At 35.3% G+C, this 15,208-nt stretch overlaps 1 protein-coding gene across 3 annotated transcripts in view; it reads left to right on the top strand.

Moving 5' to 3' along the window:
* tjp2a (tight junction protein 2a (zona occludens 2)) overlaps positions 1 to 12,352 on the top strand; it is a 41,813-nt gene extending 29,461 nt beyond the window's left edge. For all 3 annotated transcript variants that reach the window (XM_065290240.2, XM_065290241.2, XM_065290239.2), the window contains 16 exons: positions 99 to 210; positions 2,186 to 2,313; positions 2,467 to 2,557; positions 3,292 to 3,442; positions 3,544 to 3,652; positions 3,754 to 3,973; positions 4,057 to 4,241; positions 5,118 to 5,213; positions 5,307 to 5,386; positions 5,990 to 6,200; positions 6,621 to 6,721; positions 6,808 to 7,029; positions 8,274 to 8,375; positions 8,493 to 8,777; positions 11,259 to 11,341; positions 11,417 to 12,352. In XM_065290240.2, the coding sequence (XP_065146312.1) occupies positions 99 to 210; positions 2,186 to 2,313; positions 2,467 to 2,557; positions 3,292 to 3,442; positions 3,544 to 3,652; positions 3,754 to 3,973; positions 4,057 to 4,241; positions 5,118 to 5,213; positions 5,307 to 5,386; positions 5,990 to 6,200; positions 6,621 to 6,721; positions 6,808 to 7,029; positions 8,274 to 8,375; positions 8,493 to 8,777; positions 11,259 to 11,341; positions 11,417 to 11,582 (2,342 nt within the window). In that variant the 3' untranslated portion in view covers positions 11,583 to 12,352. The remainder of the gene's footprint in view (positions 1 to 98; positions 211 to 2,185; positions 2,314 to 2,466; positions 2,558 to 3,291; positions 3,443 to 3,543; positions 3,653 to 3,753; positions 3,974 to 4,056; positions 4,242 to 5,117; positions 5,214 to 5,306; positions 5,387 to 5,989; positions 6,201 to 6,620; positions 6,722 to 6,807; positions 7,030 to 8,273; positions 8,376 to 8,492; positions 8,778 to 11,258; positions 11,342 to 11,416) is intronic.
* Positions 12,353 to 15,208: the final 2,856 nt, after the last annotated feature.

Genomic DNA, 15,208 nt, shown 5'->3' with positions numbered 1-15,208 from the left:
TACACCTCTCTAAGTGACACAGTCATCCACTTACACAAATTATCCATCTTGTTATTCCATTGTGATGAACACATCTATTGCGTACATTTGTGTTGCAGATATCTCAGAGATTGAGTCATACCGCTCGTACTCTCCTCAGGATGAGAGGCGGAGAGATCACTCTGACCTGTCCTCGCACTCCTCCAACGAGAGGTTACAAGACAAAAACAGGTAATACGGGCGAACGGCACATTTAGACCCATGTTTAGCTGTCTTTATCCACTCGACCAAAAACACATCTTAATACAAAGTGTAAACAGCCTTTCAGAGGTTAGCAATGAAAAGCTAACTACAACCCCAAATCAGAAAAAGTTGGGACACTGTAGAAATTGTGAGTAAAAAAGGAATGGAATAATTTACTTATCTGATAAACTTATATTTTATTTACAATAGAATATAAATAACATATCAAATGTTGAAAGTGAGACATTTTGAAATGTCATGCCAAATATTGACTCATTTTGGATTTTATGAGAGCTACACATTCCAAAAAAAATTGGGACAGGTAGCAATAACAGGCCAGAAAATTTAAATGTACATAAGAAACAGCTTATGGACTAATTTGCAACTTATTAGGTCAATTGGCAACATGATTGAGTATAGAAAAGCCTGTCAGAGTGGCAGTGTCTGACAGAAGTCAAGATGGGCAGAGAATCACCAATTCCCCAAATGCTGCAGCGAAAAATAGTTTCTCAGAGAAAAATTGGTCAAGGCTGGAAAACCATACTGGATGCCCGTGAGACGGCACTGCATCACATACAGGAATGGTACTGTAATGGAATTCATAACATGGGCTCTGGAATACTTCCAGAAAACATTGTCGGTGAACACAATCCACCGTGCCATTCACCGTTGCCGGCTAAAACTCTATAGGTCAAAAAAGAAGCCATATCTAAACATGATCCAGAAGCACAGGCGTTTTCTCTGGGCCAAGGCTCATTTAAAATGGTAAACTTTGGTTAAGTAGAAAACTGTTCTGTGGTCAGACGAATCAAAGTTTGAAGTTCTTTTTGGAAAACTGGGACGCCATTTCATCCGGACTAAATACGACAAGGACATCCGAAGTTGTTATTAGCGCTCAGTTCAGAAACCTGCATCTCTGATGGTTTGGGGTTGCATGAGTGTGTGTGGCATGGGCAGCTTACACATCTGGAAAGGCCCATCAATGCTGAAAAGTTTATCCAAGTTTTAGAGCAACATATGCTCCCATTCAGACATCGTCTCTTTCAGGGAAGACATTGCATTTTCCAACATGACAATGCAAGACCACATACTGATTCGATTACAATGTCTAGACTGCGTAGAAGAAGGATCTGAGTACTGAAATGGCCAGCCTGCAGTCCTGATCTGTCACCCACAGAAAATATTCGGTGCATCATAAAGAGGAAGATGCAACAAAGAAGACCTAAGACAGTTGAGCAACTAGAAGCCTGTTTTAGACAAGAATGGGACAACATTCTTATTCCTAAACATTGGTCCTCCTCCAGCTGTTCCTTATATGTACGTTTAACTTTTTCGGCCTCTTATTGCTACCTGTCCCAACTTTTTTTGTAATGTGTAGCTCTCATGAAATCCAAAATGAGGCAATATTTGGCATGACATTTCAAAATGTGTCACTTTCTACATTTGATATGTTGATATGATATGTTAAGTTTATGAGATTTGTAAATTATTTCATTCCTTTTTTACTCACAATTTCTACAGTGTCCCAACATTTTCTGATTTGGGGTTGTATTTAAGTTGTTCAAGGTCGCAATATCATATTAAATGCAATAAATAAAATGAGTGTTAAACCAACACACACAAATTTACACTAACGTTAACCAAGGTTGCTTAACTAATTATCATTGACATATTTTGTTAAGTGCTGCAAAATAACTGCAATAAGAAAACAAGTTGCTGCACAGGGAAAACTATTAGGATTTTATTTCAACTGGAAAGTCATGCTATGCTGCTACGTGTTGAAAAGTTTGATACAGCCACACTGTATTAAAACGACTGAGCTACATTTATGCAACTTAAAATGTACTTGTGTTACTACCTACTATGCTGTTTGTTAAAGATATGACATTCAAGCTGTGTTCACGAGGTAACAAATATATATATATATATATATATATATATATATATATATTTTTTTTGTTAGAGATGAACCTCCCAATAGACTGGCTAAAATGGGAGCCATGCCGACTCCATTCCGAGCAGCACCAGCAGAGTCACTGCCCCCACCTCCACCTGAAGAGGAGGAGCTTCGTAGTGAATCACCACTGCCAGGTACCAACAATACCACCACACTGAACTGAATTTTGGGAAATAGTGTTCACAAACTTTAAAAACTAAAAAATATTACATTTATAAATTAATTATTGTTGTTAAATCCAAATAGATGACAATGATTTATGCATTTCATTTTGTGTTTTTAAACAGTACCAGTGGTAAATATTGCTCCAAAAGTTAAAGCCAAACCTTTGCCAAAGGTCCTGCTGCAACCCAGTCCCGAAGACCTGGAAATATATGGGTTTGTATCAAACTTAACCTTAATATATATGAACAATTGATTCTAAGATACAAAATGCTTACATTTTTACTGTAATTTGGGGATTTCAAGCTATTTTTGAACTTTGAATTAACTTCTTTCTTCAGTGGTGCAAATGTTAACATAAAAATCAATCCTTGACTATTAATAAAAAAGACTTCCAATAGCCAACTGAATTTCAGCCACCATTCTAGGAGGATAAAAACTTGGTAAACTTTTGCTGATAAACTATTGCTGCATTCACGCCATGTCGTAATTACTAGATGCAGTCCATGACATTCCACACTTTTCATGTTTATGGACTAGGATGGTAACACTTGTTGCTCCAAAATACATCCATCTTTAGTTATTTCATATTAAATTTGAATGAATACGTTGTCTACATTGACAATAGTTAAGTATAAGGATTACTAAACAGATATATTGCAAGACAAGTGTAATTTACATTTTACTCCTGAAGTTGCTGCCATTTTAAGGTTTTGTGCCATTTGATGCCAATTGGTAAGGTGGCAAAGTTAGCGCGCTCAAAAAATTCAACGTTTACAAGTTAACGCTTTTTGCAAGTAGAATCTTGTCATTGGAGTAATTCTTACATGCCGTAAGCATAATTTAAATTCATATAGAAGAATGTTTCTAAAATAGGGATCATGTGACCCTTGTGCTTAGACCCTGAGAATTATCACATGCATATGAATCTAATAAAAATTCTTCCACAGCCTCAATACTGTAATGGTGCGCTTCCAGAAGGGTGAGAGCGTTGGCCTGCGTCTGGCTGGTGGAAACGACGTGGGCATTTTTATTGCAGGCATTCAAGAGGGCAGTGCAGCGGAGATTGAGGGACTATGCACCGGGGACCAGATCGTGAAGGTACAAACAAAGTCTCAAGTGTACTATATGTACATTAAGTATTATGTCTCTTTATTTGTCATGCAGACTATATCATTAGCATTTTCATTTTTGTCCTGCAGGTGAACAATACCGATTTCAGAGGCATGATCCGCGAAGATGCAGTTTTGAATTTACTAGAGATTCCCAAAGGAGAGGATGTGACCATCTTGGCTCAATCCAAACCTGATGGTAAACACACCTCCATTCAGTCAAATAACAAAGTTTACAAATCTGTGTTGTATCTTAAGAAGGTAGTGTTCCTACTAATAAGCTCTCCTGTGGTTTCGTAGTTTTTAAAGACATCTTGGAGTCTGGGAGAGGAGATAACTTCTTTATTAGAACTCATTTTGAATATGAGAAAGAGCTCCCTCAGGGCTTGACCTTCTCAAGAGGAGAGATATTTAAAGTAGTGGACACCCTTTATGACGGAAAGCTGGGCAACTACCTCGCCATCCGCACCGACAAAGACAACGAGCTGTTGGAGAAGGGCATCATACCCAGCAAAAGCAGGTGAGAAGATTGTAAGATGGTGTAGATGTAGGTGATATTCAGTGTAATGTTTCGTTTTAATTGATATTTTTGCACACTATTAGGGCTGAACAGATGGCAAACGTTCAGAATGCGCAGAAAGGGGCAGGCAATGACAGAGGCGACTTTTGGAGACTCAGGGGTCAAAGGGCAGCCAAGAAGAAAGATCTTCGCAAAAGCAGAGAGGATCTCAGTGCAACACCGGTCACTACACGTTTCCCAGCATATGAAAGAGTGGTGCTGCGAGAAGGTACATGCAAAATATATATTAGGGTTGCGACAACTATTTAAATAATCAATAATAATAGTTAATGAAAATTGTGTTTGACGAATGTCATCATCAGTTTGTTTAGTCTGTGACATCACCACGCATTGCAAAAGCGCATGCTGCTTATTATGTTATTACGCTTTAGGTAATCAACATGTTACCTATATAAATGTAGTCATATTTATGGGATATTTATGATTAGTTGAATATTTTTTAATAGTTTCAGAATATTTAAATCAAATAAAAATAATATGGGATATTTATGATTAGTTGAATATTTTTTAATAGTTTCAGAATATTTAAATCAAATAAAAATAATAAATAATTTTTAATATCAGAATATTTTAATATTTAACTAAAATAAAATAAATAAATACATTCATTCATTTTAAATAGCAGAATATTTAATTCAAATAAAAATAATAAACACTTTTTAATATCAGAATATTTTATATTTAAGTAAAATAAAAATAATAAATACATTAAGTCCTTTTTAATACATTAAGTCCTGCTTATTATGTTATTTTGCTTTAGGTAATCAACATGTTACCTATATAAATGTAGTCATATTTATGGGATATTTATGATTAGGTGAATATTTTTTAATAGTTTAATATTTAAATTAAATAAAAATAATAAATACATTAAGTACTTTTTAATATTAAAGTGTTATTTTTTTCCTTAATGTTCTACATTACGTAGTTTGTCTGTAAATATTCTAAGGCAATTTTTTAACATCTGTAATGTAAAACAACGCAATACATTTTTAAATATTTACTTTTAAAATATTTTTCGTGCACCGTTTTAGCATTTAACATTTTACCCAACTCATTAGTTTTTATCTGTCTCTCTCACCAGCTGGGTTTAGACGACCTGTTGTAATTTTTGGACCGATTGCTGATGCTGCCAACGATAAACTTGCCAATGAACTTCCAGATGAGTTTGTCTTAGCAAGTAAGCAGTTCATAGCCAGTATGAATTTCCTTTTACAAATGTGATCGTTCATAGTGTGCATGTGTATTAACTTATGCATGTTTGCACTGACAGAAACCGAACCTAAAGACGCAGGCACAGAGAAATCGTCAGGTGTGGTCAGGCTCAACACTATTCGTCAGATTATTGAACAGGTAAATATCCCATACACAAATTAGATGATTATTTAATAATATTGTGCATCTTTCTTTGTCAGTCTAGGTCTACTCTGGGTAACGGTTCTTGCCATGAGTATCGCCATAGATGATGGAATTGTCTCTTTCCCCGCCAGCGTGTTTTTTTTTTTTTTTAAGTTGCCAGCCAGCACCAGTATTTTTTATGATTTTCTCAAAAGTTTAATTCCTTTCAGAAAATTTTCTTATTTAAATATATAAACATACAATATATCAAATGAAAGAACAGACCCTCTGCTTTAAAAAAAAACTTCATTTGTTCTCTTTTATCACCTCTCAAATATGGGTAGGTTTCTTCAAAAATACCAAATTTTGAGCAAAAAGCTGAGATAATTTCATTTTTGTGAAGGAATTTTGATAGAGATCAGATTCAGAGCGATGATCAAAACATATACAGAGTTTTATAAGTTGGGTGAGAGCCCCACCTGGTGAATGATAGCGGAAATACAGATTGGTAGGGAAGTGTGTTCTCTTAATTGACGAGTTAACACGTCAGTGGTGGGGATAGAGTTAAGATTGAATGAATATAAAACATTAGTATCTGATAAAACTTCTTATTCTCAGGATCTACACGCTCTGCTCGACGTCACCCCCAAGGCTGTTGACACCTTGAATTACACTCAGTGGTATCCCATCGTCATTTTCATGAACCCTGATAGCAAGCAGGGAGTGAAGACCATGAGAAACCGTCTAGTTCCAGGATCGACCCGCAGTTCACGCAAGCTTTATGAGCAAGCGGTTAAACTACGCAAAACCTGCCAGCACCTTTTCACAGGTTAGTCTGATCAAGTGTTCATTTTGTTAACTATGAGGAATTATACTTTATTTCTATGAGTAAGACGAGGTGGTGCTGACATCGTACAACACTAGCTGTAATTATATATGCATAACATTGTCATGTGTGAAAAAAGATGAGACTTAAACGTATTTTGAAAAGTATATTACTTAAATCAATAATGTTATCAATCTGATCAGCATCAAAAAATGCCACACCAAATTTTGCTCAATTCTGAGTCAAGGGTTGGATAAAAGAAACTTACAAAAAGTGTAAAAGTGTCTGCCAAAAAATACGTAAATGTAAACTATAAAATCCAGTATTGGGAAGTGTCCATCGAAATCAGTTTGAATCAGCTCAATTCATTCAGATCATCTGAATAAGTGATTATTTATATTTTAAACATGTTTCTTTGTCCAGCTACGATTGATCTGAACTCTGCTCATGATGCCTGGTTTGGAAGTCTGAAGGACATCATACGAGAACAACAAGAGAAATCTGTCTGGGTCTGTGAGAGCAAAGTAAGCATTAGTTCATCTTAAACACAAAGGAGATAATTGAAAAAGTCACGAGAAGCCATTCTAAAGGGAAAACTGTGCCGTTTCAGCTTGATGGATCAGAGGAAGACCTGGATCTCAATGACGACCGTATGTCATACCTGTCAGCCATGGGAGCGGATTACCTGAGCATGGACAGCCGTCTGACCAGTGATTATGATGATACGGCCGACGAGGGCGGAGCCTATACGGATAACGAACTTGACGAGCCCGCCGACGATCCGCAGCCAACATCTGCCATCCATCGCTCATCTGAGCCTGTTAGCGAGGAGGTCAGCTCACCTTTACATCATCTATAAGCATTTCCTTGCTTGTGTGTCATTTTTAGGATTGCTTAGAATGTGTTTTATAAGGTCTAGTCACCTTTTACCACCGTAACCATAACCATCATTTTATCAGGTCTGTCATTCATCCAACTTTCATTATCACTGTCAGTTGTATGATTCATATCCGGGATTAGAGGTTGGTTGGTATTCAGTTACAGTAGCATAACAGTCCCTGCTAAATATGTTGTCTTATCAAGATTTTGCACTGACTCCTACAGGTCACTCATAAAACTGCATACAGTGCATAGACACCTAATCTAGCTAGCACACTACTAAAATGGTTAGGTTAAAGGATTAGTCAAAAAAATCCAGATATTTACTCACCACCATGTCATCCAAATTGTTGTTGTCTTTCTTTGTTCAGTCGAAAAGAAATTATGTTTTTTGAGGAAAACATTCCAGGATTTTTTTAATTTTAATGGACCCCAACACTTAACAGTTTTAATGCAGTTTAAAATTGCAGTTTCAACAGAGTTTCAAAGGACTCTAAACGATCTCAAACAAGGCATAAGGGTCTTATCTAGCAAAAAGATTTTCATTTTTGGCAAGAACAATAAAAAATATGCACTTTAAACCACAACTTCTCGTCTTCCTCCAGCTGTGTGATGAGCCAGCGCGACCTCACGTAATTGTTTAATGACGTGGAAAGGTCAGGTGTTACATATATGAAACTCACATTTGACAATTGTTTCGCTAGATAAGACCCTTATGCCTCGTTTGGGATCATTTAGAGACCTTTGAAGCTGCAATTTTAAACTGCATTAAAACTGTTAAGTGTTGGGGTCCATTAAAGTCCATTAAAATGAAAAAAATCTGGAATATTTTCTTCAAAAAACATAATTTCTTCGCGACTGAACAAAGAAAGACATCAACATTTTGGATGACATGGTGGTGAGTAAATTATCGAGATTTAAACAAAAATAATGGACTAATTCTTTAATGTGGATTTGTGGTGGACAGATAGGACTCCCAATTTGTCCAGATTAAAAGAGCAATCCTTCAATTCATGTTATAAAAGTTTCATATATTGAACTTCTGAAAAATCTTGTTTCTTCAGTAACCATTATAAGGTAAAATGCAATGCTGTTCTTACATTCCTCCATCATTGCATGTCTGTTTATGTTTCAAAACCAAGACTCTACTGTTAACTCAGTTTTGTTTTGTTTTCTTCTCTTTTTACACCCATGCAGAGATCCATGCCAGTTCCTCACGCTCGTATTAAGAGAGCAGGAAGCAAAGAAGTGCTGCAGGATCCAAGTCCACCGCCATCGTTTGTGCCAGAACCCCCTAAAGTAAGCAGTCCTGTTACATTCCCATCGAGCACCTTGTACCTTTCTATCTCTTTTTTTCTTTGAAGTATTCTGTGATCCCCTTAACAACTAAAAATCAAACTATTCCCATCTCCGCAGGTCAGGTTGAGTTCAAGTGCTGGAGACTCTAAAAAATTGGACTCTCATTCCAGCAGTACAGTCAGCAGTGACGTGCCTGTAAGCACCAAACCTCTTCCACCGCCTGTAGCCCTAAAGCCCAGCTTCAACATGCGGTCAGCCCCTGCTGACGACACGTCCTCCAACGACCCTGCCGATGACCCAGCAAACCGCTCGTTCATGGGCAAGGTGAAGGCCTTTGAGAAGATGGATCACCTGGCCCGAGCTAAAAGGATGCTTGAGCTACAGGAGGCTGAACAAGCACGGGTTTGTGTCCTATTTGAATCCATCTCACACACATTCCTGCATCTGGGTTTTTAAACATTATATTTAGGGGTGTTACAATATTTCGATATGGATTAATGCACTGATCAAATGTTTACTGATACATTCTATCGATGCCACACGTAAAATATTGATACGAGGTCCCTACTTTATTTTGACACGTTTATGTAATGTTCGTCTATGCATTTTTAGCATTGCACATATATCCGTTTAATAACAATTACAGATGCACCGATATATCGACCAATAACCCGTATCGGGCGATAAACCCTGTTTTTCACACCATAGTTTAATTAAAATTAAAAGAGAACTGGAAATGCAATGAATTTGAGCTCTGTGTATAGAAAATGTAAAGAAACATCACTAGTTTAAAGTTCAATATTAATGATCACTATATGAATGAATAGCATTTGAATAAAATTGAATCTTCAGAATGTAGTTAATATAATCACCAAACAATTGGTATCCGCAGATATCAGTCCCAATAATTGGCAATAATTGTTATCGGTGGAAAACTGTAATATTGCTGCATCTCTACTAACAATATATATCTGCAAGTGCATCAGATTGCAACGCAACAATAAAAAGGTGGTAGCAGCGAAAAACAGATGTACAAAACTTTGTGTGGTAACACTTTACTTGAAGGGGTGTTTATAAGACTGACACGACACCTTCATAATCATGGGCTCAGTGGATAAGAGACACGCCTTTGGTGTGAGAGACCCGAGTTCAAATCCACTGTGATACACCATTGTGTCCCTGATCAAGACACTTAACCCCTAGTTGCTCCAGAGGCGTGCGACCTCTGACATATAGCAAATGTAAGTCGCTTTGGATAAAAGCGTCAGCTAAATGAATGAATAAGAATAAAATAAATAAATAAATGACATGACACGTGCCATAAGCATGAAGGAGATTTTATGCACGTTTTTGACAAGTGTCATTTGTTCAATTATGTCCTTTTTAATGCAAAGATGACATTGTTTGAGATGTCTTTAAGACAACTTGACATTAACCAATGCATCATAACTTGTCATGACAACTTGACATTACCAAGACAACGTAACTGACCACTTTGATACAAATTGAATTTGTCGTAAAAATGTCAAAAGTGTTATAACTCTGTCATATAGTTTTATAACAGCGTCATGAATATTTTTCTTGACCTCAACTACAGTGATACAAATATAATTTGTCATTAAGTGTTAATACTCTGTCAAATAGTTTTATAATGGTGTCATGAATATTCTTCAGGTCATAATGTTTCTCCATGTGTTTAAGAAATAATAAATAATAAAATAATAACCATAACAAAAATAATAAACAAGAATAATAATAATAATACAATTTATACAATTATATTTAATTGCATTATGAGACCGATTCACTTAAAATTAAATGAAAATGGTACAATAATGGGTTAAGCCATGCAGTGTTGGGTCCATATCTCTGCAAAAACAGTTAATTACATTAAATTAGTTAATTAAAAGTTTTGTTTTGTGTCAGAACATTTTAGAACCCTCTGTGTGAGGAAGAACGCGCTCTGTTAGTTGTCAGTTTTTTATGTATTGTGCACGTACATAAAGTTAAGTATAATATTTTTAAATGTCTGTTGCATTTTGTTAAGGTATTTAAAATTAATTGACAGTATTAACCCTTAATGACATTTAAATGACATAAAGCTAGGTAGTTTCTTAAGTTTGATCATTATTCTGCTATGTCATGTTTATGACAGATTTATGACAAGTTATGATGTATTGGTAAGTGTCCAGTTGTCATAATAAAGACATTTCAAACAATGTCATCTTTGAATTAAAAATGACATAATCGAACAAATGACACTTATGACTGTTGTCATAAATTTGCATAAAATCTCCTTCATGTTCATGGCACGTGTTGTGTCATGATTATGAAGGTGTCATGTCAGTCTTATGAACAACACCCCTTCAAGTAAAGCGTTACCCTTTGTGTCTGATGTTGAACGATGTCTAGATATCAATAAATCAATTGATGTACCCTTGAATCAAATTGACATTGTTTCACATAATTTTTTGAAATATTGGGAAACATGGTATCCATGGGTAAGCGAATTGTATCGGATTATCGTGATGAGCTCCCCAATTTACACCCCTAATTAAAATGACAATCAAGCACATTTTACCCATCCAGTCAACATTACAATGGCATGTAAACAAAAATATTGCACTTGTTGAATATCTTTGCAAACAATACATCATAGTTTATGTACTGAATTGTATTAACATATTTTTATTTAACAAAAATTTGGAGAGGAAATCTGTTCTAAAGAAACAAAATTCTGTTTATTTACTTTTTATAAAAGGAAATATATGGACATTTATTCATTCATTCGATAATATTGATTTTGATCAAATCAATTAAATTGTTCATATTGGAACCGTTTATTGAAAATTGAACTAACTTTCTATTCTCTTTGAATAACAGCTTGAGATATCTCATAAACATCCGGACATTTACGCGGTGCCCCACAAACCAAAACCCAATCAAAACAGACCCCAACCTATCGGGTAAGTTGTGTTAAATGTGTGTCAGTCCCTAATTTTTTTGGAACATCTCATTAGTAATGAATCTGTTCCCCCCAGGTCAAGCTCAAATTCAGAATCCTTCAGCTCAGCCTCCAAACCACCGCATGCAGACAGCCGCTCCCACCACCGCGATGACGACGAGGAAGTTTATCGACGTCAGTTAGCCGATCAAACCCGCAAAGGATACTACAACCCCCAGAAATATAACGACACTGAACTGTAACCCATATTCTGTAAACACGTGGACCTTCACTGTGATATGTCATAACATGTTAAATCTCAAATGCATGTGCGTGTATTTTCTATGCATGTCATTATAAAGTGTCATTTAGAACCATTGACAAAGCAGATGCAGCGTTAAACACTACCAGCTGTTGGTAAATGCATATAAATAATGCATAGTATAAATACAACAGTTATATTCCTACTGAAGCACAGTTAAATCACTGTTAAGGGTTTTTACTTTTATACCTGCAATGTTTTATATGAATATTTCAGTGTATGCTTCATATCTGCTTGTAGTTATGTCTGTTTGTATGTCTTTAGTTGATTCAATTTGCCCACAATACCATCATGTATAATGAAATGCTACAAGATGGAGTTAGCGTTACCTTTTAACACTGCAATTTACCATCAACCAAAAGTAATAGTAGGATAAATACTTCAAAACAACTTTGAGTGCCTTAACGCCATTGATCAAACAGCTATTGACTTACTGTAGGTCTTAGGTTTAATAAATGCTTTTATATTTCCTGCATATATTACTGTGCTATGATTGCCATACATGCTTATGATAAAGATGTGTTATATCTGTTTTTATATCGTTCAGAGTTTGGATTCATTCAGAATATGAGAGTATCACGTATAATGTTAACACTATTGATAAATTACTATGATCAATCTTTTGGATTTACCACTAAAACACAGATTTGTGGGAAATAAAACTGTTTTTAAGTGTAAAGAAAAAATAAATAAACCAAACTTTTAATATTATTACTTTGCTTCCTGTACTATTGTTATTGTTCATTTTTGAGGTTACACCAAGTATTAAAAACATGCCGCACCATGAATGACCCTTGCATAACAATATATATTGAGTGATTATTGTTATGCAATGATTTTGAGAGTTCTGCAGGGATAACTTATTTTTGTAGGCAAAACCCTAAAGTTAGCATTATAGCACTTCAGGTTCCATTGCCCGAAGTCTATATTTTTTTGAATAGGTATTTAGTTAAACTCCTAAAATAAAATCTTGGGTTAACATAAGTCCAGAATGTTTTTGCAGTTTTATTCTACAACAACACTCACCAGTAATACCAACTCGTGACTTTTTAAAGGGGACATATCATGAAAATCTGACGTTTTACAAGTTTAAGTGCTATAATTGGGTAAAAGAACAACCCAGTAACTTAGTTTTGTTAAACCATTCTCTGCATGCATTCACATTTAAAAATAGATTATTGAAATTGATATCCCCTTGTGATGTCAAAGGGTGATCTTATTATAATAATACCGCCCCTTATTAATCTGTACTATCCAACCACGGCACTGCCATTTAATGCAGAGAGAGAGAGAGAAATAATTGACAGCACAATTGAGTTTCAATTTCAACAAACCACCATCATGGCGATCATTGTTTGCATTTCATCAGCACATTTACATTTAACAGGACACACTTCCATTAACTAATGTTAGGGGAACGTTTTGAGAACCAAAAACTAACTTCAGGGGAACGCTTTGGGGACCAACAATTGTAAGCTGGGAGACCATCCAAGCATCATATAAAGTTTCCTCTATGCTCCCAGTTTAAAACATTTACGGCATTAAAGCAACACGAAAGAGTTTTTGCTCTTTGCTCCCCCTACAGGTTGGAAGCGGAATTGTCCATAACCACTGTCATAAATAATTTAGCCTACTGCAGCATAGCTGGCTCTGATTGGATTGTAGGTCTGCCGTAAATCAAGTTTTTGTAGTTTTCATTCGAACTACAGGACCCCGAACCGATGGTTGGAAACTTCTTAAGTGCGGTTTTGGCCAATAGAGGGCTGCAAAGCGAATGTGAAAGTGCCGTTCAACCTGTTTCAAAGGTTCGAACGACTTAAACTTTTTTGGAACCATTATTTTAAGGAAAAAAAACTCTTTGGTGTTGCTTTAACGTTATTTGTCATTTAGCTTAAGTTACATAGTTAACTATAGCCTAAACAATCTTCTAAACTTTATTTTCCAAGGTTTGTAATTGGTTAGCCAGGAAAGATTTCTTTATGAAATATTTTTATTTTTATGTTAGTTTAATGTTCCCCTAACTTTAGTATAACATTCTCACAGGGGCGTCAGTTTGTGTTGAAAAGTGGTGGGGACAAAAGATCAGATAAAAAACACTACAGCAGGACTGGAAAAATATTGAATAACGGCGCATCAACATAGGCATAGCGTAGGCCAGTCAACAACACAAAAATACTCAGCATAAAACCCTCAACAATGTCGACTGCACATGTAACTGCAACACCAGCTTAACTGAACAGTGCCAAAGCACCATACTGTAGAAAACAGCAGCACATTAAGTCAATGATAACAATGAAATTCATTACATATGTAAAAGAAAACACACCATAAGCACACAACGCAACATACACTCGTACACGGCAAAAAATGATTTTCAAGAAAAAAAAATTCTTAGTATTTTTTTCTTGTTTTCAGTAGAAATATCAAAAAATTCTTAAATTAAGATGATTTTTCTTGATGAGCAAAATTACCTAAGAGAATAAGTCTAGTTTTTAGACCAAAAATATCAAATATAAGTGATTTTGTGCATTAAACAAACAAAAAATCTGCCAATGGGGTAAGCAAAAAATCTTGAATTGTTATGTTTGTTTTATGCTCAAAATCACTTAAATTGGATATTTTTGGTCTAAAAACTAAAATTAATTTATCTTAATATAAGAATTTGAAAATCTGTACACTACAAAGAAATTACTTTCTTACTAATTATTATTGTCTTGTTTTCAGTAGAAATATCTAAAAATTCTTAAATCAAGATGTATTTTTTTGATGAGCAAAATGACGTAAGAAAATAAGTCTAGTTTAAACAAGCTAAATTATCTGCCAATGGGGTGTGACATTTTTGCTTATATTAAGTGTTTAAGAAAAAAGAAATCTTATCACCCCATTGGCAGATATTTTTGCTTGTTTTAATCACAAATTCACTTAAATTGTCTAAAAACTATTCTTAGGTCATTTTGCTCAATCAAGAAAAAGCATCTTGATTTAAGAATTTTTAGATATTTCTACTGAAAACAAGACAAAAATACTAAGTAAGAAAGTCATTTTTGCAGTGTAAGTCGCACAGGTATTGCTTGATTTTCAGAACATTTTAACCAAATGCTTTCAAAAAGTGGTGGGGACAAAATCAGCCATTTCAAAAAGTCGTGGGGACATGTCCCCAGCGTCCCCAGTGTAAATGACACCTATGCATTCTCATAACGTTCAACCTAAAAATAACATTCTATTTTCGTAAAGAAAAATTTCTAAACAAAAACAAACCTTGAAAAATAATGTTCTGGAAACCAAAAACTAACGTTGGGGGAAATTTTGTGAACCAAAAATTGTTAGGTGGGAAGCTAGTTACCGGAAGTGCCGTGTCAGTTTAGCGGAAGTCGGACAGCAGGTGAATAGGAAAATGAATGTGCGTCTGAACCAAGACCCACACATTTATTTAGCTTCTGACGCCCATGGTCCAACTTACTTCTGGGTTGTCCTTCAAAATATCTCATCCCTGCAGCACTCTTTAGACATTTGCTCATTTTTATTACGCAGAAGAATATTGTTTGGACTTAAAATAAAAAAAATCAC

This window comes from Paramisgurnus dabryanus, chromosome 10 (genome assembly GCF_030506205.2).
Source record: "Paramisgurnus dabryanus chromosome 10, PD_genome_1.1, whole genome shotgun sequence".
Taxonomy (NCBI): Eukaryota; Metazoa; Chordata; class Actinopteri; order Cypriniformes; family Cobitidae; genus Paramisgurnus; species Paramisgurnus dabryanus.
This window is presented reverse-complemented; position numbering and strand designations above follow the sequence as displayed.